We start from the raw sequence: 25,466 nt of genomic DNA, 5'->3' as shown, positions 1-25,466 counted from the left end.
TACATTTAATTCTAGATGCCATTACTTGCTACCTATGTGATCTTTGGAAATTATTTAACTTCTTCAAGCTTTAGTTTTCTCATTTGTAAAATGCAAATAATAATTACATTTATCTCAGAGTTAACAGTAGAGTTTACATGAGATAATGCTTGTAAACTGTTACAGTGCCTGGTATATATTAAATACTCAGTAAGTTTTAGCTATAATTATTAACTATCTGAAGCCATCATGGAAATGGCATTTAGATATTCATCTATAGTGAGCAACTTGAGTTTTATTAAACTTGGGTTTAATTCATTCAGATGTGTTCCTGGTAAAGAGGGATGGTGGTGGTGATGGTTGTGGTTATTAAAATTAACCAAATAAGGGCAGCTGAGGTGAATAGTGTGTAGGCTGAGCTAAAGTTGCCAAGACCATAAATGCAAAGAATATTTTTGGGTTAAAGGCCTGAGGCAGGGAGCCAAAGTGCACATAAGAACTCTATTCAAAATCCTGGCTGTCTGGAAGCATCTTTCTCTTGGATCCCATGTAACTACTCTGTTTTGACTGAAATGAGATGGTGTGGGCTTATCGGTTGGGGTCAGTGGGGAGACTCTCTGAAGAAATCTGTTCTCAGTTTATTAAGCCACTTATAACTTTTCTTAAATCCTGAGCATTTTTAGGATCTTAAAGTCAGTTCAAGGTATCTTAGCTGTAATCTTGTCTTTGGCTAGCGTTGAAGGTCTACTTCCGAATGATACAGTTAGTTGTATTTTCTCCCTTACTGGAAATTGGGATAGCAGACTTCTGAGAGGGATATGATTGTGTGTATAGAGGTTAGGAAAGGGGTAGTGAAAGGGGAAGGGAATTACTAAATATGTATCCATCAATTTATTGGCTTGCCTGATATTTCATAAAGCAAGTTTTGGTTATTAAAAATAACTTTTGTTATTTGAAAATGACATGAGATTTCTTACTCAGTTTCCTCTACCTTTGGGTTGGAAATGTTCGGTGTAAAAAGAATGCTTTCGTACAAGAATATATTTGTGAAAACTAAAAACTAAGTGGTTAGAAAACACTTTTTTAGTGCTTTTCATTTACATGTATGCTAATGAAAATCTTAAATAGACAGGGGGAACATCTGTGGATAAAGATATTTTGAAACCTCCTTGATGGTTTAACTAATTGTATTGTATTTGTTTCTTTCCAGATTCTACGCTATAATATAGACATTTTGCTTCATGAAAGTTGTCTTAATGCAGCTTCTTGTTTGCAAACAAATATACTTAGGGCGAGGCATGCATATATAATTAAAGATGTGAACCATGCTTCTCTTGCAGTATTTATGAGCTATAAAATAATATCCTTCCTCCCTGCCAGCCCCAAACACACACACGAACAGACCAGTGCCTTCACATTTCCTAGCCGAATAGAGTTTTGGAGTTGTCATTTTGGAACTAGTGACATTTTCTTTTTGACAAATTAATTTTAACATTTTAGAAATCTTTCTCTTTTTTATCTTTGTCCTTTCTCTCCTACCCGCCCCCCACCGTCCAGGCTGTGAAAATTATGTCTTTAAAAACACAACAACAAAACAACAATCCCCTCTCCCCCTCAAAAAAGAAAACTGGACCAATAGGTATTATTTTGCATTGACTGTGAATGGCAGTTAAACTAAGAACAAAGAAAACTCGGTTGTTTTCCTCTCTGTTTTATTTTCTTTCCTCATTTCTTTCCAACATGTTACCTTAACAGGCGATGGGTGCTACAACAGCTAATTCAGGGATCCTCCTTGCCTTCCTTTGTGACCAAAGGAAACTTGGGAATAATTCCTGCAGAAAGGACACAGCAACTAATACGAGAAGAGATGGAGGTCTGTGGTGAAGCAGCAGGGAGATACCCAAGCAACTACAATGCCTGGTCACATCGCATCTGGGTTTTACAGCACCTGGCCAAGCTAGACATCAAGGTAGGGCTGTTACTGTGTGTCCCTGTCTGCCTTTTAAATCTTCTGGTAGTATAGTAGTTCCTTCTCAGAGGAGCTTTAAAGGAGAAAAGTAGAGAAACTAATGGCTCAGTAGTCTGGAGAGGATTGTAACAGCTGATACCCCCAGGGGAACCCTGGCAATTTAAAAAAAAGCTTTCATTTCTCACCAGCATGGTTTTGGCACTCTTAGGCTAGTGCGTTGGTAGAACAAAGCAGGTTTAAACAATAAGACTGAGTATAACTCATTTTGTCCTGAAAGAGGAAGAGATTATTAAACCTTACAGAACTGAAATTGTTCTTTCTTGGTATATGGTTTGGTTATGTGACTTCATGTGCTTAATCGGCTGGCTGGCTGTTCACAGTCTCCTCTCCTGGGGAGGGAGAAGATCCCACCCAGGTGTTCCCAAACTTGGCTGAGTCTATAAATTATCTGAGGATTCCTAAGTCCCACGCCAGGCCTACTGAATCAAAATGAGGGTAGGATTTAGAGATCAGTATTTTTCACAGGCTCAGAGGGTTATTTGGATGCAGAGTCAGGTTGGGAACTATCACAACCTAATCCTTTTAGTTTAGAAATGAGGAGATGGAAGTTTCCTGAGAATTTTAATGGCTTAGACTTAGCCACAGTTGTGTCATTTATTATTCATCAGAGTAAGAACCAGGTATCCTTGCTCTTCTTTTTACATACTACAGCTTCTCTATTTTTTTTCTTCACTTCATGTGGTATCAGTGCCAAAGAATCTAGAGTACTCTTCTAAAAGCTTCCCAGGCTTGAGACAATTTCAAGGGATCAGAATGCCTCACATGATGCTTTCAGATTAATGGAGAAGCATTCTCTAATTTTCATTCACCACCTCCTCCTTCCCTCATCTCTCTTCAGGTTCCCTCTCCTCTCTCTGTTTCCTAGTCAGAGATACTTCCAGAATAAACAGAGTTTTCATCTCTGAGGGATTTTAAGCCAACAGTTCTGAAAGAGCATCCCCTCCCTCCCATTTATGTGGCTTCACACTTCAGGAAGGGAGGCCACATAATGGAGTGGAAAGAGAAAAGACAGAATCACATTGACCTGGGTTCAGATTCTGGCCCTGCTAGCTATGTGTGGAAAGTAAGGCTTTAATGTTTTCATCTATGAAATAAGGGCTCTGCTGCCTGTCTCAGTGGATTATTGTGAGAATTACTTGTGTTAATGTGTATAAAGTATTGGACTCACTAAATTTTAGTTCCTTTCTCTGTTGCCCATAGATTGAACGTTTAGGTGCAACTTGGCTACCAGTTTGCTTGGTCAACTCAGTGCAATTCATTCATGAAGAAATACTGAAACCCTATCATTCCCAGATATTAGCCTGTACGCTGGGTGTGGCCTAAAGACAAACAGATTGCTCTCAACAAATTGAAAATCTAGTTGAAGAAACAGGTACCAACAATTACAAAGCAGTGTGACATTTGCAGGAACTGAAGGAATCTCAGGGTATAGTGGGAGCACTGAAATGGCTCCTTATCCCAACTGGACTCATTGGAAACAGCGGCTAGAGAGAGGGATGATGCTCTGTCAGGAATCTGGAGGAATGAATACATGGTACCTGGTGGGCTGTGGGAGTATGGAGTGCTTTAGAGCCAGTCATCTCAGCTCCACAACTTGGTAGCCTGTGGGAGGTGGGGAAGGGTAAGGGAAAGGTTGAGGATAAAGGCAGAGTCCAGGTGTGCTGAGAGATCTTTAGAACCTTTCCTGCCTTGGGGTGGACCTTTTAAAGTGGCAGTCCCATAAATCGGAAACATGAGGCCAAGGTGATATTCCCAGTTGCTTGAGACCATCCGATGTTAAAGATGACAACTCAGTGATGTGTTGACTCAGCTGCCTTGGCCCACTGCTAGGCTTATACACGTCAGCCTGCCCTGCCCTGCCAATGGGAGTCTCGGCACCCTTCCTGTCACCACCCTCACCCAGTGTCTCTCACTCTTAGTGAAGAGTGCTGAATTTACAAAATCCCCTTTTCTGTTTTTGTAAGCCATTGGGCCCACCTAGGAGATCATGTCCTACTATGCTTTGTCTGTTAGAGGAAGTTATCACAAAAGTACCAGTTATCTAGAGCAGCTTAAAAATGCATATAAAATGAACTGGTATTTTTTTACTTAGAAAATTGAAAATGATTTTTTAAAGTGCTGATATCCAGCATTGATAAGGGTATGAAGACAAGCACTGTAAGGATTGGTATAATCTTACCAAAGGGCAATATGGCAGCGTTTACCAGACTTTACCCCCTAAAATGTGTTATCCCTAACCTAGCAGTTCTGCTTCTAGGAATTCATCCTGAAGGAAAAATGGGAGATGCAGTATGATTTAGTGATTAAAGACTCCACTCAGTGGTCATACAGACATAACTTGAATCCTGACTTTACCACCAGTTTGCTGTGTGGCCCTGAAAAGTTTTCTTAGCCTCTCTAACCTTCAGTTTCCTCATTTGTAAATTGGGGACAATAATTCCTACCTCATCAAGTGATATAAATTAAATGGGAGAATCCACCTAAAGTGGGTATCACAAGTGCCCTTACTAGTGATCAATAAACACTGGCTAGTATATTAAATATGGAAGTTTGATATATGAAAATACTGTTTATAATAGTGAAAAACTGGAAACAGTCTAATCCTCCAATAACAAGGGATTGCTGCATTACAGCCCATCACAAAGTGGAATATTTTGTTGCTACTAGAAGTTATATTTTGGAAGATTATTTTAAACAAAAATGTTCACAATAGGTTAAGGATATAAAACTAAATAAATATGAGATAGGTCTAATATATTTTTTAATATATTATTAGCATTGAATGATATTTAATGTGTTTAGAACAGGGCCCAGCATCTTATGAGTGCTCAAAAGATATTTATACACATATACACACACATACACAATGCTGTTATTGACATATTTTCTTGTATTTTCTGTAAGCATGTGTTAATTTTCTATTCAGAAAAAAGGGTTAGAGAATAAAGAATGTTTAATAGTGCTAGAGGGTGGAATTATACGAAGTTTTAATTTTCTATTTTTTGTTCCCTGTGATGTTTATGTGTTCCAGTGGACATGTATTTAAGTAAATTTTAAACTAGTCTCACTTTTGAGGGTGGGATGGAAGGAAACAATCACAGTTGAACAAAGTTTATTATATTATCTAATTAAAAGTTGATATGGTGTGTCACCTGAAAAAGCACATAGGATCATATTTCCAAAAAAGATATACACATGGCCAATAAAGTCATAAAAAGATGTTCAACATCATTAGCCACTGGGGAAATGTAAATCAAAACCACACTGAGATACCATTTCACAGAACTAGAATGACAAAGTTAAAAAGACAGACTATAACAAGTGTTGACAAGGATGTAGAGAAATTGGAACCCTTATACATTGCTGGTAGGAATATGAAATGGTGCCGCCACTGGGGAAAACTGTTTGACATTTCCTCAAAAAATTAAACATAGAAACACCGTATATGACCCTGCAGTTCCATTGCTAAGCATATATACAAAAGAATTGAAAAGATACATTTATACCAAAGCTTGTATGAGAATGTTCATAGCAGCATTATTCATAATAGCCAAAAATAGTAGTACCCCAAATGTCTAGTATCTGAGGAATGGAAAAACAAAATGTGATATATCCATACAATGGAGGAGTATTCAGCCATTGAACAAGGAATGAAGTTGCTGGATACTATAACATGGATGAACCTTGAAAACATCATGCTGATTGAAAGTAGTGTTCCATTTATATGAGATATTCAGAGTCAGCAGAGCAGATTAGAGGTGCTAGAGACTGGAGGAGATGGGAATAAGGGTTGTTTTGGAGGTGACGAAAATGTTTTGAAAGTATAATCATCAGAGAAATGGCAAGTCAAAACCACAGTGAGGTATCATCTCACACCTCTCAGAATGGCTATCATCGAAAAGTCTACAAATTACCCTAGTCCACTGTTAGTGAGAATGTAAATTGGTGTAGACACAATGGAAAACAGTATTGAGATTCCTCAGAAAACTAAAACTAGAACTACCATACAGTCCAGCAGTTCCACTCTTCAGTATATATATGAAGAAAACAAAAACACTAATTTGAAAAGATGCATGTACCCCAGTGTTCATAGCAGCATTATTTATAATAGCCAAGATATGAAAACAATCTAAGTGTGCATCAATAGATGAATGGATAAAGAAGATGTGGTTTATGTGTGTATAGACATGCACGCATTCATGCACACACAGTGGAGTAGTACTCAGCCATGAAAAGTAATAAAATCCTGCCATTTGCAACAACATGGATGGACTTAGAGGGTATTATGTTTAATGGAATAAGTCAGACAGGAAGATGCTATGTTATCACTTATATGTGTAATCTAAAAAAATAAAACAATCGAATGAATTTAACAGAAACATACTCATAGATACAGAGAACAAACTATGGTTGCCAGTGGGGCGAGAGAAGGGGGAGGGGCAAGATAGGAGTAGGAGATTAGGAGGTACAAACTACTATGTATAAAGTGAATAAGCTACAAAGATATACCATGCAGCCCAGGGAAATACAGCCACTATTTTATAATAACTTTAAATGGGAGTATGATCTATAAAAATGTTGAATCACTGTGTTGTACACCTGAAATTAATATTGTAAATCAACTCTACTTCAATTATAAAAAAAGGAAAATATACTGGAATTAGACAACAGTGATGACTATGTAACTCTGTGACCTGTACTAAAAATCAGAATTTATTTTTCAACTTCAAAAATTGATCCTAAATAATAAAGCTGCAAGGAAAGCTGGAAATTGTTGAAAAAAGAAAAATGAGAAACATTGTGTATAACCATATATTTAAATGTTTATAGAAATAGAGTAATTAAAACTGTGGTACTGGCTCAAAAATAGACACAATAATGAAAGAGTATATAAAGCCCAGAAACATGTCCCAATGCATGATATTTACAAATTTCATGCATTATAAATAGGTCATTTCACATATCCTTTGTTCGGTTTGTGATGCTGATAAGATTGACTTTTTAGAATTGTTAGATTTTATTCTATTTTTAGATCATAACTATTTTTAACTAAGTTAACTATTGTTAACTAAGATTAACAATTTTAATCTAATTGTTGGATTTTAATCTCATATACAAAACTGAACTCTAAATGAAATAAAACATATCTGAAGAAAAAATATTTAAAAAATCATTTGCAGTAATATATTAAGAAAAATATTTACAATGCAGACTTAATACCTTTAATATATAAAGATCTCTTACAAACCCATAAGAACAGTAATTGCTATCACAAAGAGTAAGTTAAGCAATTCATAAAAGAGGCAAATTAGGCAATACAGGCAATTTGTAAAAGACATAGAGGAAAGATAAGTGAATAGGAAAAAATATTTAGCCTTAGCGATAATTAAGGAAATGCAAATTAAACATGATTTTCCACTTAATAAATTAGTGAAGATTAAAGTATTGGTGAGGAATTTAGGAAACAGACATTAAGGTATACTTCCAATAGAAATATAAATTATACAGCCTTTCTGGAGGGCACTTTAACAGTATATATCAAGAACTTTACAAAGTTTTTCTCACTGTTCTAGTAAGTATACTTCTAGAAATTTCTTCTAAATAAAAAATAGGATATGCACGTAAATTTATATATGTATGTACAGAAGAGTGTTTCTTATGCAAGGTGGAAACAAAATGAGAGAATGGTTAAATTGTGATCATTTTTAGGATGAAATGTTATGTAGAAGTTAAAAATGATGTTGTAGTATAATAGTGACATGAGAATATATTTATAATTTAAGTGGAATAAGATTTCAGTATAAAAGAGTATCCCAAATTTGTGTTAAATAAACTGTGCACACACATACATAGAAAAGCTGAAAGACTGATTGTATGCTGGAAAATAGGATAATGAGTGATTTTTTTTTCTTCTTTATGGTCTACATTTTTACATTTCTCTATAATGATCATTTTGTATCACTTTTATAGTCAGAAGAAAAAAACAAACGTTATATTAAAAAATTTATAGGACTCAGGGCATATGTATATAAGAACAAGCATTTTCAGTAGTCTTTCATTTTAAACCTGTTATCTGTTTCATAGCCCTGCTTCTATAGCTTTCTTATAATTTATTTATTCATTTATTCATTTTTTATATGGAATGTTGGAAGAGAATAATGATATTTAAGGCATATCATATAAAGGTCATTTACTCTGTCAGTGCCTTATATTTAAGCCATATTTTTATGCAGTATCTTTAAGATCACTTAAAAGTAATTGCTGTCTTTTTTTAAAAAAATCATTGTCTATAGTTTCTTATCTAGTAAGAAAATGCCCTCAAATTCCTGTTAAAAGTTTCTTCTCTAGTTTAGTACATCATACATACTAGGGAAAAGAATATAGTGAATTTTTCTGTTAGTCTCAGAAAAAATTTTAAAGGAATTAAGTTAGTTTTGTTGAAAACCTTTAATGTATATGCTGGGGTTTTTTGAGTCAAAATTACAATAAATTATATTTTTATATGTAGAAATATGCAGTAAGAAATAATCTAAAGATTTTTCATGTTATATAAATTCCTTTTAAACAAGTTTTGTATTCTTTTCAATGCATATTAAGAAGCTGTACCAGAATTTAAAAGCTGCTATATTATAGCCTGAATGTCCTGCAGGTTAATTCCTCAAAAGTGTAATTCTTCAGAAAAACCCTTAAGATTAGTTTTTGTTTTTGTTTTGTTTTTTTCAGGTAGAAGTTTATCTGGTGCTATTTTGCTTACCTTTTGACTCAAATAAGGAGTCTCTTGTTTTCCATTTCTCAGAGACCCACCAGCAATAGCCTCTGAAATAAATTTATGTGGCTATGAACTAATTCATTAGAATTTAAAGGAGCTTTTTAAAACATTTCACATGATATAACTCAGCCATCCTGGCTTGGAGTTATCTAATCCCTCTGTACTATTCACTTCATTTATTAAACTGTTTATTCATTCATTGATTCATAAAATACTTATATATATAGGGTGATGGAAACATTATTTAGGAATAAGTATCTCAAAGAACTTACAGAATTTAGTGGGGATAAAAAGATGTACAGAAAACTTTATAGTATATATGGTAGAATACACGAGGACTGTGGAGGTTCAGAAGAGGGAAAGGCTTCTCCTAGGGAAGATAACGGACCATGAGGAGTGGAGACGGATCTTGGTTAAGGAGTAGGCATTTGCCTGGAACCTCTGAGTGGGTGAAAGCAACTTTTGGTGTTGTGTGGTCTATATGGTTCACTGTTGACGAGTGTATGTCTTTATTCCTTAGCTGGTCTGAAGATCCTCTGATGGAACCTGGTAGGCCCTTGGATACACCTTTTCCTAATCAAAACCCATTTGCGTTGGCTACCTGTCCAAAACACTGCCAAACAATTTTTTTTTTTATAAATGCTGCTTTTCTTTTTATCATTCCATTTGAAATTCTTTAGTTTGTGAGATTGATAATACAAAGATTTAAATAATTCACTGCTGAATTTTGTCTTACCTACTTAAAAAAGCCATTTATCATTGATTTTAAGTATGTTTGAGAGAAATAGTGAAAGTCATGAGTCTTTGAAAATTTCTGTTATTCACGCATCATGTTTTTGTACTAAGCCTTTAGAATTAGGTAGTGAACAGAAACAGACATGGTCTCTGCCCTACTGACACTTAGAATAAAGGAGAAATAATTACATTGAGTAAAAAAATTGTAAGTTAGATATAGTACGAATTAATTAAATGTGGAAGGTTTCCATCAAACTGACCTCTGAATTTATATTTTCCCTTCAACGTAAGCATTGCTTGAAAGTGAGCACCCTAATGTTTATCGTTATTTTAGAATTTGGCTTTTCTACTGTATGTGCCAATCAGAATGTGATTGATCAACGGTCCAGGGAAAGGTCCTTAAGCTCTGTTTCATTAAAAAAAAAAAAAGCCATTGCTTTATAAAGGAAAGGGAAAACTAGTACTTACTGAACTACCACTGACAGCACTGTGTTGGATGTTGTATACACAATATGGGTAGGAATGGTATTGTCAAAACAGAGAATGAATCAAAGAGAAATCCAAAGCATTAATGGAGAAAGTAAAACCTTTGGCAATTCCTCATTTCACTTCCCTTTTTTCTTCCTACAAGATTCTTCTTGATGAACTATCTTCTACTAAACACTGGGCATCCATGCACGTTTCAGACCACAGTGGATTTCACTACCGCCAGTTTTTATTAAAGTCTTTGATTAGCCAAACCGTGACAGACGGCTTCTATATTGGAACAAAATCCTTTGAGAAGTGAGCCAGCCATAGTTCTTCCAAAAGATGAAGAGGCAGTGGCTTCAGCAGAGGAATCAAGAATAAATCTTCCCCATCTTCTAGAAGAAGAAGTTGAATTCAGCACTGATCTTATTGATTCGTACCCAGGCCATGAAACCCTTTGGTGTCATAGGTAAGAGAAGGGAAGATCTGTTTCCAGCCTTAAACTGTTCATGTCCTTAGAGCTGCAGAAGGTCTTACACCTGACTCCTGCCTACTTGGGTAAATGGCGGTAATCTGATTGTGGAGCTTTGCCTGTGTGGTTCAGAGGAGTTTGTGTTACCATATCCTCCTCCTCATGGTCATCATCAATAGGAGGTTCCTCATGTAGATCTTTGCCAATGACTCAGATGATAGTCTTCATCATTGACTGCACAACAGAATAATGTGTGTTACTTCCAAACTAAAAAGTTTCTGGACTACCTCCTTGGAGATCCTGATATTTAGCATATCTGGGATGGAGTGCTGCCATATTTTTTTAAATAAAAAAACCCTAACAGATAAATTTGTTGTACAGTCAGGGTTGAGACCATTGATTAGACTCAGAATAGTTAAGCTTTTGTTCTTCCCACCATGATGGCCTACAAATTAACTTACGTTGAGTATAATCTTTTGACACTTTGTTTTTTTAAAGTAAAATGTACTTTGAGAGTGGATCAGTATTGTTAGGAAGGAGTGAAAGAGGGTTAGCAACCTCATAACTTGAGTTTCCAGTACATTTTCACAGTAATTTTCATGTTGAAATGAAATCCAGATGTGGGAGCCCCCTGATTGGTTTATTTTATCATTTAGTTGGAGACATCTTTGGTGTTATATATACAGATTTTACTTGAGGTCATAAGATTCTCTTTGTAGACAAAAGACTTAGCTGTGCTAGGCAGTAGATAGGCATTTTTAATATTTGTATATTTTTAAATTAATTGTTCCCTTTTTCCAGTGTAAATATATTTGGAAGATATTATTAGGAGATGGAAAACAATCTCCCCTCTTTGGTGCCTTCATAAATGCAGAATTTTCTTTGTCTCTTAAAAACAAGACGCTCTTATTCCACTTTTTTAGGAGAGAAAGATAGATCTTGACTTGCATGTTGTTTTGGTATTTAGACATAATAGTAAGGCTCAGAAAATATTGAAAATTATATTTGAGAGATATATTTTTTAAAACAGAAACTTTCTTTGTTCATATAAAGATTAATTGGAGTTTTGAGTGGGAAGAAGAGATAGTTGGGATGACCGGTATATTACACAGGCCAGTTTTCTACGATTCAGTGCCCTTAAGCAGCTTATCTGTCCTTTAAGTTTTATCTTTTGTAAAATGGATATGTTATATGCTCCCTTGTCTACTCCAGAATAAGCTGGGAATGTGAATAGAATTCTTTTTTAAGGGCTTAGAGTTGCTAATATGACGGATGAGATGTAAGAACCTAGATTCTGTGTAGTTTACCTTATTTTGTGCAGTGGATGTGCACCCCAGTGAGTCATAGTTTTTGGAGGCTAGGCACATGGATCTTCGTTTGTGACAAATAACTCCAGATGATTCTAAGGGCAGGAGAACTGTGTCTTTTAGCAGCGTTTTCTTAGAGCCCAGCATATCCCTACTGCATGTGGATGTTTAGTGAGACTATAGTGATAGGTTTAGGGGAAAGTTCAGAGGTTTTCTAGATAATAAGACCAACCACAGCAGTTCTATTCTTATGAAAGTTAATTTTTAGTTTTGTTGTATATTTTAATTTATAACAAAGATTGGGCTAAGACCTATTTCTAGTTTCATATTGTAGTTACAAAAGTAACAACTCCAAGAGATTGTCATCATCTTAGTCAATGTTTTTTAAAAACCTTTGGGGTAGTATTCTTTCTCATAAGCAAACCAGTAATCTGGGTTTGTAACACTCTGTCCAGATACCCAGAGACTCATCTTAAGTGTTCTTCCTTCTTCTCTCAGATAGCTCTAGGTTACAAAGGAGGCAGTGAACTGAGTACTATACGTTTTGAAATTATCAGTTTACTTTTTTGCTTTTTCTGAAAAGCTTAACTTTGTGATTTTTCTTTCTCTATTCTCTTCCTCCCTCCTCTTTCATAGGCGGCATGTCTTCTACCTTCAGCATCACTTAAATGGTAGGTTTCCTCACAGCATGACACAGTTGTCACCTGCAGACAGCCCTGGGGGGACTTTGAGTGACTTGCACCTCATCCCAGCAGGCTCCCACACGTCTCAGGCAATGGAAGTGGATGGACTTAGTGACTCTAGCAAGCAGGGATATTCCCAGGAAACCAAACGCCTGAAGCGGACACCAGCTCCAGACTCCCTAGGCCTGGAAATGGAGCACAGGTTCATCGATCAAGTATTGTCCACCTGCCGGAACGTAGAGCAGGCCAGATTTGCCAATGCATACAGAAAATGGCTAGTTACATTGAGCCAGTGAAAGAGGTGGAGTAGTCCTACAAGGTTCCCCTTTTAGTGCAATATTGCTTTTCCTTATTTACATAGTTGCATGGACCGTTTGCTATTATTGGCTAGCTTTATGTTCTTCATCTTTAGGTTAAAAGTCCATAGTAAATCTTTCATTTTATTTATTTTGTTAAGAACTGGCATTCCTTTGGGGATAAAATAATTGTGTAGTTCCTTCCTGCTAAACAGTGAGTCTTAATTTTTTCTTTTTAACTTCTCATCCTTTATATTTCTATACTTGAGACTTTTCTCGTTTGGTTCTCCAAATTGGTTCACACACACCTCTACCCACCTCAGTGCAATTGCTGCATAGGCTAATTTTTTTTAATTAAAAGTTTATGTTGTAGTTCAACTTAAGAACAATACAAATGCAAAATTACTCAATCTAATTGTCATTTTGAGATTCAAGGTGGCCAGATGGATGGATATGTGAAAATACAAACCATTTCTCTTTCTCTAGCGTGTTCTACTCAAGTCAAAGACCGACATAACCAAAGTCAGAATATTGAGATTTATATGAAACACATGCTTCCAATGTTATCCATTTTAAAAATGGTTATTTAAAAAAAGTAATTTTAAGAGTTTATGTAATTGTAGTGGAAAATTATTTTTATTACTAGCTTTGATAGATTGTTTTTACCTCAAATTTGGCATATGCCAAAAACACTCAAGTCAACCCTTATGAAAGTCATTTTCAAAAAAAAAAAAAAGCCTAGAATGCCATTTTTAGTTATTACTACTTATTTTCCTTCCAAATTCATGATGAAAAATGGGAGACTTAAGGATAGAAATGTAGCCATTAAAAATCTTCCTTTTAAAAAATTTAAGTTATTGAGGATACACTGGATAAACTATAAACTTTTTTATCAAGTGATTATTAAAAGTTTACTGGCAAAAGCTGGGGGAAAGGATAGTTTTGAAGGTTATTTCTTCAATCTTTATTTAAAAAAATAAAACTGAAAAACATCTATATTAAACTTAACAGGATTGAGGTACCAAAGTATCCACCTTATAGCTGTATCTTATCTTTTCAGTGACAAGGACTGGATTTTTTAGGTCGATGAGACAAGTGTAGGGAAAGGGCCAGGTAATGTCTAACTTTTTAATATAGTTCCCCCTCATAAATGCTCTGCATTTCTTCTTTCCACACACCTTTCTCTTTATTTTCCCAATCCCTTGTATTATTTTTGTGTCATCTTCACTTTTAATGTATCTTTTTTAATCTGTCTTATTTCAGGGACATGTACTAAAGATATTCTCCTGTTTGTTTGCAGTTAATTCCATATCCCGTTACACACACATACGCACGAAATATGAATATGAACTTCCACTCCTTCTAAAAGTTCCCCTAATGATGGACGCTGTGTTCCTACGTGTGTATGAAATGTAATAGTAGCAGGAACAAGTGTGATCACTATGCTTTGCCTGTTCTCTGTTTTATATGCTGGGTCACCTGTAGGGTGAGGAGACAGGGAGAGGTCTGCCTGTCCCTGCATCTGTCTCACTATTATGGAGACTCAGGACTTGAGTGAGGAGCATTGCCTTAAGGGAAAAGAATAGATCCTGTACTTGTGCATCATGATTTTGTGGAATGGCGAACTATCGAGTGAGACACAAGAACACCAAAAAATTGTCTAGACTGGTCCTTGTAGACAGAAGCTGCTCTTCTCTCTTATGGCAAAAAATTACCTTTCTGTAGCTTTTAGAGAATTTAGGTGAGAAAATGGTCGGCATTATGAGCATAATTCTATGACCCTTTGTGTACAGAGGATATTTTGAATCAAATACCTCAAGGTCTACCTGGACCTCTGGATAAAACCATTAATTTATGATCTTTAGCACCTGCAGGACTTGGAGGGCCGACTAGACTACACAGAGAGGACATGGAAGATTCAGCCCATTCCACCAATATGTGTTGCCAAATTCTGGCCTCACTCAGTATTACCTTTTTTCCTAAGCGTTATTTTAAGTATCCCAAGTAATAGGGCTTCTTATGCTTTGACGTGAGAGTGTTGGGATATGAGTATATGCGATACCCTGTGGAATATCAGCTAAATTTTATAATGCTCCACTCTTTTTTATACCTTCCACAGAGTCTCTTGCCCTTCTTTGGTGTTAACTATCTTCATATGTTTTAAGTCTCTTAACCAACCTCTGCCTGAAGCCATGCAGTCCTTTTAATATATCTCGGTCTGCTGTCTTCCTAATAAAGTTTTAAGTAGGGAGTAAAAATACAAATATCCAAAGGATACTGCTTGTATATGACTTCTGTGTGCTCCTTTATTTCTAAAATTTGCATTTTTCAGGTGTTCATTCACAGAAAAGCCTTGTATCACTCTATATGGTTGTGGTTTTTTTCCTAAATGGTTGACATCTAAACTCACTAGCTGTGGCATGATAATATCTCTTGGACTGAATGAGGTCATGCAGTGGAAAGGATGTGTCTATTTTTAGGGACTTGGTGGTCTTCACCTGTTTTTCTATAACTATGTTATACTCCTTTTTTAAAGGAAAAGATGATTTAGATTGACACACATTTACTCCAGCTTTCACTGGAAGAATAGTAGGCCATCCTGTGGATCAAGAATACTAATGACAAGCAAAAAAGCAATAAGATCTGTAAATAACTCTACCACCAGCCCTCCCCCACCTGACTTTTTTTTTTTTTTTTTTTTGGGGTGGGCCTATTTTGGTAAAGTGGTGTTACCAGATTCTGTGTGTCTTGCACATTGTGAGGACTTGTTAAATATTTATTAAGTTGATGAATGATTAACTAAAGACGCAAAAGATTGATCATGAGTGATGGATAAGAGTGAGTTATGATTGACAAATTGACAGAATAGAGCAATGGATTGTGAATGAATAACATATTCTGCCTTCATGATACTTAGGGGGAGCTATTGCATATAGAAAGTTAATTTAGATTTTTTTTCCTTAGTTAAATTACCTTGTTTACACTTGTTAAATCCCAGCCAGGAAATGCAGCTGTATAATATCAGTTAACTACTTTAATATATATTAAACATTCATAGAACTAGTGAAGACCATTCACATTAAAAACACTACTTTCTGTTCATTTATGATGTTAGAGGACAGATCTTGCCAGTAGAGCCAGAGCCACTCTTGGGGTATCTGAGGAAACTCTGATTTCAAAGACTTATTGATCTGTGTCTGTGCACGAGCAGTCATCTTATGCTTCTCCTTTTCCCCTCCCCAACCTGAACTGTGGACCTTTTAGAAACTCCTTAAACCTGTATGAGTCATTTTTTTAAACTTCAGGATTTGATACCTATTAGTGTCCCTTTTTTCTTTTCTAGGTTTTCACATTTTATTACCTCTTTGAAAACTCTGGGCCTAGACTTTTAAGTCATACTTCTTATTCCTATGGTACGATTCTAATTTAAATTAAAGGCTCCATTATTTATCAGGTTAAATATACATGATGTCACTCAAAGCCACTAACTCTTCACATAAGGGCTTATGTGACTCAAGAAGTGCAAACAAAAGTTCTTGGATTCTTCTGTGGCATTTTGTAGGAAAGCGTATGTGGTAGTAGACTTTGTGTCAGGTCAAGTGAATTCATGCTTATATGCTGAGACATACACATGTATGTGTGTAAAAACTTCTAATATTGTTGAGAACAAATTGTCAGTCTAGTATTTTTCTCTTAATAGCACAAGATGGTTTCCGACATGAGGGCTAAATATAATTTAGGAATGCAACTACCACTTGCTATGCAACAATCTAATTTCTACCTTAGTTCCCCTGTATTATGGAAGATACTAAATATTTAGTTTATCAAAGGAAGAAAACACTTTTTTTTCCAGAAAGCTTTTGTAAGCTTACAGCTATTTTGTTACTAGAAAATTATATTTTAAAACTTTAAAATATCTAAAGTATGCTAGAAAATTTGAACAGCATTGTAACAACTGAACCTTTTGTCTTCTAAATAAATTTCTCAAGTAGAACTGTGCAAACCCTAGCACTTTCTGTGCTGGCGCCTCCCTATGCTTGGGTGTCCTCTGTAATGTGCTTCTTTCTAAAGGAGAAGTGCGTGGAGGCACAGGAAAGCTTACGCAAATTCAGCGCCATGAAGGCAATGAGCAGGAAAAATCTGCCCTGAGAACTCTATTTACCATCACACAGTGTCTTTTAAAAAAATAACTATACATACTGTGTTCATTTGAGTGCCTTTCTTACTTTTTGGGGAAGCAAACTTATATTTAAGTCTATCGTTTAGGTAGAGAACAAAGAATGAAAATTTAATTAAACAGTTGATTGTGACTCATTATTTATTCCAGTTGCTAGGCATGGTCCCATGTAATATTTATCCTTTAGTGAGTTCCTGATATGAGTAGGAAGGATGCTTTGGTTTGTATTTCGTTATCATTTTTAAGCATCCTACCAAGAAGAATTAGTTCTTTACCAGTGACAACTCACTTTTGGGGTTGGAGGCATCGCATTTAGAGGACAACATATTCATAATTAAAGATCAGCATGAAACCTGTGCAGCCCATGTTTACAGAAAAGCAGTGGCACTCTGTCCTAAAAGAAATGCCATATGGTTGTCCTAAATGAATCTTTTGCCTCATTTTAAGGACTTTTAAGAATTCCTTCCCAAATTCAGAACTATGTAAGATAGTTGAGGGGGTGGGGTGGTGAATGGAACCTTAATCTTTTCAAATATTGGCGGAAAAGAAGTAAATACTGAGATGAAACAGGAAATGTGGCATTTTATGTATTTGGATGTGAGGTGAGGAAGGATAGGAATTTCATATTTCCAGATAGCAAATAACTCCTGTTAATTGTAATTTATTAAAATATATAGCTTAAGATTCCAAAGTGCTTTTCAGAGAACAGTTGAATGATGTATTCCTTAAGGACAGCAATAGGCTATGTTCATATTGGAGACAGAAAACAATTGTGTCAGTTGTGGATCTGGGGTGTGGGGACCTCAGGCTCCCAATTTTGACTGTTGTATTCTTACCAAGCCATGTTAACACTAGAAAACCAAACTCTTAAAGAGAAGGAAAAAGGAGGAAAAAAAAAAAAAAAGAGAGAGAGAGCAGTAGCTTACTCTGCTGATGAAATCTTGTGCTTCCAAGAATATTAGCTATATATGGTTTGTGCTTTCTGGACAGTAATGTGGTCCACAAAGCTAACCTCGCATTTCTTTCATTAGTCTGTTACTATTCCTCAGGGTGTAGAACATTTAGTAAATTTAGGGCAAAATTTTATATTCAGCAAAAAGGAAAAGGCAAAAATATGCTAAATATATTGCTAGCTCTTAAAATTTTAGTATAGATAGTATTTTTTATAAACCACTACCAGTGCAGTAGCTCATAGATGCTCTGTGACTGCCTCATTGTTCATCTTGCTGCTTTAGTCCCTACGGCTTGATTATGAATGTTCTCTTACATGTGTCTTCTATGGAGATGACTTCTGTATTGTATTATTTTCCATGTTTGGCAGAGGTGTGGGTGTTTTAGTTGACAGTCTCAATTTTTGGAAATTCTGTTGAGAAAATGATCACTGCTGGTTTTCAAATTGACAACTCTCTTGTTTCTTAAAACTTCAGTTTCCCTGAAAGTGTGTTTGTGTGCAGACCTTGTACACGTTCAGTACATTGCATAATGCCTTGTACCTTGCAGGAATTCAACAGGTCAGAATTGTTAATGGCTAGAAATTTACAACTGGCTTATCTCTGTCTTAACACCATTGTCCACATTCTTAGCTTCCAGAGAGGTACAGTATTGTGCTTAAGATACGTAATCAGGTTCAAACATACAAGGCAAAGATACACAGTTGTACAACATTGTAAGTTAAATTTAGATACCTGTAAGGTGTACATATGTGAGTGTATTCACATATATGTATGTATGTATACTTAAATGAGATTTAGAATTTCAGCTTATATAGTTGTTTTACAAAGACTTTTATCCAAAGGATTTTTATTTTGGTATTTTCTTAAAGTGCTCCTATTTAAAAGCAGTTTTCTTTATTAGACCAGCCCCCTCAAGCAAAGTTGGAAACCTAACACACATGCCCATTTGCCTGAATTAACCAGATACTGGTGTTAACTGTTTATAGTCAGTCTTTGGCTGCTTATAAACCATGACGTTTTGGCTTTTTGTCCATACCTTTAGGGAATCAGCCTTAATTTTATGTATGGCAGTCACTTTCCTCAAAGTACTATGCAGCATACTTGAAATGTTTATAAAGTGATCAGTAATAAATTTGAGGGTTTTCGGTGTCATAGGGATGAGCAGTTTCACGTGTCCGGATATTGACTCATACAGCATTCTGCTAGAGGTGCTAATATGTCATCCTCCGTCACAAATGTCATCTTGCATTTGGAGCAGGTATTTTTTCTTACTGGTTAAAGAATGAGTATAAGCTAAATGCAGTCAGAGTGGGTGCTCAATAAATATTTAGTCGATTATTGATCTAACATCAAACAGCTTTCAGAAAGGAGACTTGTCATCTTTTCATTGAGGAGTATATTTTTAGAGTAATATATGTTTGAAACTGAAAAATTATATCATTTGACATGAATTATTAGGCTGGAGTTAGTCATGTAATAAAAATATCATTTATGTAGAAAAGGTCTGCAGATAGGAGATGTGAAAAGTTTAAGTAGTATCTCTTTGTGCAAGGCACGTTAATAAATGTGGTTAAATGTCTTAATAGGCTGCTGAACTCTAGAGAGAACTACTGTAGTCTTCCGCAATCAGTTTCTATGTTAGTGTATCTAGTATTATATGGTTTAGATTCTGTTTGTTTCTCCTAAATCTTGGTTACTATCCAGTGCTTTAAGAGTAGTCATGGTAAAGTATGAAGTTATATTAAATAACTTCTACTTGTTTTTTTCAGACATCTTCAAAATGAGGGAGAGATTTTTCTGAATAATATAGTAGTTTGAGAATCTGTTAATTTGTAGCTTTCAGAGCATTTTTTGACAGCATTTACCTAATGCAAACAGATTTAAACAATTTAAAAACAAACAAGCATTCCAGCCTGACCTGTGAGAAGCAGAGTATGCAGCACAGGTGTAATTTAGGCATTGCCTCCTGGTGAGGTTCTTGATGCATGACTGTGACACTGGCTTCTGACTGAGGTGACCACTGTCTGTACTGTATTTTGGTGTGTGTGGTTCCTAGGAGAATACTGGAATATGCTAGGTTAACTTGTTTTTGAGTTTGACAAAATAAAAGATGAGGTATTATAAAAATGCCAAATATTTACACATTCTACTACAAAACCTAAAAAGAGGAGGGGAATAAAAATATGAAAGAGCAATGATCTTTTTTTAATAGCTTCTAAACAAATTTTTTTAATCCATATCTCTTGGACACTAGGCAGTTGCTTACTGTAACACTGAGGGACTTTAAGGGATAGTTCTCAGACACTACATTCTGTTATTAGAATTCACCATGTGTGTTAATTGTATATTGCTTGAAGATTTTCCAGAAAATAGATAATGAAGTTGCAGTCAGTGGTATTTTAAGATCTTCTTGTAGGTTATGGTTAAATGGACAAGTTACATACATGATCTGTGGTGCAAGGTCAGATCCTGGGCATTAAAGGTAAGTTTGGCTAACTTAGTTTACTGAAGACACTAATTGTCTTCACTGATTGCACTGCTGTTTTTCTTAAACTATTCCCCCCCCCAGTATAACAATCTGCATTGAATTCCTTTAGTTCTTACCATATACTAGTTGACATTTTTTAAGGATTAAATATTTTGTGAATTCTTACTACACTTAAAATGTGTACCTTGCAGAAGGATAAAAATAAATTTTGCAATAAGGTATATGCAGAATGTGCTTAGGGTTTTCTGGGAGTTAGTACTCCAGAGTGCTTTAAATGTGATGCTGGATTCTAAGTGTGATGTTGATATAATGACTGTAGATATCAGCACTGTCCAATAAAAATAAATGTGAGCCACATATGTAATTTAAAATTTTCTAGTAGTCACATTAAAAAAAAAGAAACAAGTGAAATGGACTTTAATAATATATTTTAATTAACTCAGTACATTTTAAAAACATTATTTCACTGTGTAATCAATATACAAAATTAAGATATTTTATCTTCCTTTTTTCCCCATAGTAAGTCTTCAAAATTCAGCATGTATTTTGCTCTCACAGTACATCTCAGTTCTGACTAGCTACATTTCAAGTGCCCAAAAAGCCACATGTGGCTCAGGGCTGCTATACTGGACAGTGCAGATTCATAGAGTGCAAAGTATGACTTTATTTTAAATTGGAGATGGTGAGGTAGGCATGAAATTACAGTACTTTAAAAGTTATTTAGTATACTTAGAAAAGCATCTAACAGAATTATCCACTTGTTTTCCTTTGTCTTTATTTATGTTTTCTCTAGAAGTAGTCTCAACCCATTTCAATTTGCCAAGCATTACTTAAGGAGGAAGAAATTCCATGTCATGTAAAATACCATGATACGCTGATTATAACAACACATTTTTTTCAATGTGTTCACTTAATTCTGTCCTGTTTCTTCAAAATAACAGCTTAAATTGCATGTTAATTATATATCTGTACCTATTTTGTTTTTATATTCTTCTTGTAATACAATAATATGTATTAACCAACAGCCCTAGGATTCTAATCTTCCTATGCAGCTGCGTTCCAGCACTTACTGGTACACTTACTAAGTTGTGATAAGTGGCAGAAAAGTAGAATGAACCATTCTTTTCTTCCATTAGGTCTGTTTTTATCATGTGACAATGTACTAAGCCAGCTATAAATTATTGTATTTCTGTAGAATATGGAAAATAGTGTTTATGTCTTATCTTTGCTAAGTGTCGGCAATTTCTAAGTAAACTTTTCATCTCCTAAAATGAATGGTAAATGTGATTTATTTTTACTTGTGGTGTTTTAAACTCAATTTTAGTCTGCCAACCAGTCCTGTTGAATTGCTGTGAAGGTGGTAGTTGGGTGGAGGTGTAAGCTGTTGTCTGAGTGAAACCAATGATTTGATTAACTACATTTGTAAAAAGAATTTTAAAATGTCATTTGTGTCTACAACATTTTAAAAACAATGCCAAAAACAAATTAGAGAAATTTGTTGTCTTCAGTTGTGCATAACAATGACTAGTTCACTTATTGAAATCATCATTATGACTGGATATGCTTTTTCCCCATATATTTCAAATGAAGGTATAGAGCAGGGAATTTACTTGATTATTTCAGTGTTATATCCCATGTTTTCTTAATCTTGAGATCTCACTTCTACATAAGACAAATATAACATTCAGAGTTACTTAAATGGTATATAATACATAAATAGACCCCAAAAAGCATTTGATGAAATGGATACTTTTTTTAATTCAGATTTTAAATATTTCAAAAGGATGTTTTGTGGGAAAGGCCTTTATTACTTTGTCCCATGACTCCTAAGGATTGTATTTTAAATAATGCACTACTATTATCTGTGTCTATTTTTGGTAGGAAATAGGATATAGGATTTATTTTGCATCATGCCAAAATGCCACAATGTTTAGAACTACAGTATTGTTTTTGCTTTGATGTCTTAGGGAAAGGAACTAGCTTACTAAAGACAGTTTTGATTTGAATTAGTAAGCAGATTATTTAAGAAGTTTGACAACAATTAATATTAGCAAATTTCTTCCCTGAGAGATTGCTTTGCTTAATAGGATGCTTCTTGAAACAAGAGATTAACAATAATAACAGAGGCAGGATACACTAGCCACTTAAGCTTTTAGATATGATAAAGCTTTCATCATTTGTCTATATTTAGCAGTATCACTTTCCTCATGCTAGAAGCTCAATTTTTTGCTTTTGGTGCCTCTTTTTTTTTTTTTTTTTTTTTTAATAGAAGAAGTCAGGGTTTTTGTTTGCTTGCTTGTTTTGTTTTGTTTTTAAACAGCTTGGCTTCTGTCTTCTCACTCAACTCCAAAATGGCTAGATTGGGCATCAGCTGTATTTAAACTAACAAGTTACAGTATGCCCTTATGAGAAGTATAATTATATGTGTCCCATGCTACGGTAAAAGTTGAAAATAGAAGAAATAATTTCTATAGTGTCTTTTCTTTCACAGAGAAATTCTTAGAGTAAATCTGGTTGCCAGGAAGAAGTCCCTCACCACTCCTTAATTATATGACCAGACAGATACTTTTGAATTTACACTTTTAGTATCAGAATCCTCTGAACATACATAAATCTCTTAGATTCCTCATGTACCTCTCACAGCAATTACAGATGATTAATGAAAGGTCTGTTTTCTGTGTAGGGAGCCTATGGGCTGAAATGACCCACTATCATGTTATTTTTGTATTCTATTATTTCTTAGATTGCTAGTGATCTCCTTAGACATGTTATCAAGAGAATACTGGAAAGTGAATGAGTAAATGGGATGGGTGCAGCATTAGACACCCCATTTGTTTTATTTTCAAGGAAGTTTTATAGAGTCTTATCATCTACTAAGGGCCCCTGGAGCAAAAATTATCACCAGCTCTCCCTTGTCTGTAACTAAGTGGGGACACATCCAATTTATAACATTGATCTCATATGAGTCTTAATGTTAGTTATTCCATGTGAAGAAATCTTTAAAGCATTTTATGTAGCATTTATTATAGTGAAAAAAAACGAATGCACAATAGGAGATTCAGTAAATTGGTATTTTCCTACGATGGTAAAATATTGCACATTACATAAAAATAGAATATATAATTACATCAAAAAACCCTAACATTTAAAAAAGTGAATTATAAAGAAGTATGTAAAGAAAGATTCTAATTTAATTTAAAAATTAATTCCCATTTCCAATATTGGCAGGACCAACACTCTTACTGGATGCAACTAAAAATGTTAGAAAAAAATACCAAAACTTTTTCTTCAAAGCAGGGTAAGTAAAAAGAAGTCCATATTGTACTGAAACTGTAGGATATCGATAGAAAAAGAGCCTTGTAACTGATGATAAGACATTACACCAATAGCTGACTTCTTGTCAGCAACTTTTAAAGTCAAAGGACAGTGGGAATGATAAATTCAATGTGCTGGGATTGTGTAATTGCCCTTATGGAATTCTGCATACAGAAAAAATTATTTGAGTAATGAGGATATATATATATATGTATGTATATATAATGCCTACAAGAGACATACTTTAAATTCAAAGAGATACAAATAGGTTGAAAGTAAGGATGGAGAAAGATACATGATGCAAAAAAGAACTGCAAGTAGCTATGCTGATATCAGACAAAACAGATTTCAAGACAAAATTTGTTACTGGAAACAAAGGATATTTTCTAAATATAAAAGGTTCAATCCATCAAGAAGATATACCAATTATATATGCACCTAACAACAGCCCCAAAATATATGAAGCAAAACTGACCAAATTAAAAGAAAATATAAGATTCAACAGTAATCACTGGAGACTGTAATACCCTGCTTTTAATAATGGATAGAGCAATTGGACAGAAATACTAGCAAGGAAATAGAAGTCTTTAGCAGCATTCTAAACCAACTAGATCTAACAAACATCTATAGAATACTTCACCCAACAACAGCAAAATACACATTCTTCTCAAGTGCAATTGTCCAGAATAGACCATGTGGTAAGCCATAAAATAAGTCTTAATAGATTTAAAAGTTTCAAAGCATACAGAGTTTGCTCTCTGATCACCATGGAATGATTTAGTCATCAATAAAGAAAGAAATTTGGGAAACTGACAAATATATGGAAATTAAACAGCACATTCATAAATAACAAGTGGGTCAAAGGGAAAATCACGAATGTAAAATTGGAAATACTTTGAAACAAATGAAAACAAAAAAAATTTCTCAAGTGGGGAAAATAATTTAGATAAAGTACCCAGGAATAAACCCACACACATACGGTCAATTAATCTAAGATAAAGGAGGCAAAAATATACAATAGGTAAAAGATAGTCTCCAATAAGTGGTATTGGGAAAACTGGACAGCTATGTGTAAAAGAATGAAATTAGAAATTTTCTCACACCATATACTAAAATAAACTCAAAATGGATTGAAGACATAAACAAGACCAGAAACCACAAAACTCCTAGAAGAAATCATAGACAGTACTCTCTGACATAAATCTTAGCAATATTTTTTTGGATCTGTCTCCTCAGGCAAGGGAAACAAAAGTAAAAATACATAAATGGGACCTAATCAAGCTTAAAAGCTTTTGCACAGCAAAGGAAACCATCAACAAGCAAAAAGACAACCTACTAAATGGGAGAAGATATTTGTAAATATGTCTGACAAGGGACTAATATTCCAAAATACATAAAGAACTCTATAGCTCAATATAAAAGAAAACCAATTAAAAAATGGGCAGAAAAACATGAATAGACATTATTCCAAAGAAGATATAGATGGGGAACAGACAAATGAAAAAATTGTTCAACAATGCTAATCAACAAGGCAAAGCAAATCAAAACCACAATGAGGTATTACCTCATACCTGTCAGCATGACTATCACCAAAAAGACAACAGATAATAAATGTTGGTGAGGATGTGGAGAAAAGGGAATCCTTGTACACTATTGGTGGGAATATAAATTGGTACAGCCACTAAGGAAAACAGTACAGAGTTTCCTCAAAAAAATTAAAACTAGAACTGCCAGCAACTGATCCAGCAAGTCCACTGCTGGGAATATATCTGAAGAGAATGAAAACCCTAATTTG

General features: G+C 34.8%; 1 protein-coding gene across 1 annotated transcript in view; it reads left to right on the top strand.

Moving 5' to 3' along the window:
• Positions 1-21,627, top strand: part of PTAR1 (protein prenyltransferase alpha subunit repeat containing 1) — a 47,474-nt gene extending 25,847 nt beyond the window's left edge. The window contains 4 exon segments of the mRNA XM_032477813.1: positions 1,735-1,948; positions 10,144-10,266; positions 10,268-10,449; positions 12,396-21,627. Coding sequence (XP_032333704.1) covers positions 1,735-1,948; positions 10,144-10,266; positions 10,268-10,449; positions 12,396-12,738 — 862 coding nt within the window. The 3' untranslated portion in view covers positions 12,739-21,627.
• Positions 21,628-25,466: the final 3,839 nt, after the last annotated feature.

Source organism: Camelus ferus, chromosome 4 (genome assembly GCF_009834535.1).
Source record: "Camelus ferus isolate YT-003-E chromosome 4, BCGSAC_Cfer_1.0, whole genome shotgun sequence".
In the NCBI taxonomy this organism is placed as follows: domain Eukaryota; kingdom Metazoa; phylum Chordata; class Mammalia; order Artiodactyla; family Camelidae; genus Camelus; species Camelus ferus.
The sequence above is the reverse complement of the archived record's forward strand: the minus strand, read 5'-3'. Positions and strand labels throughout refer to the sequence as shown.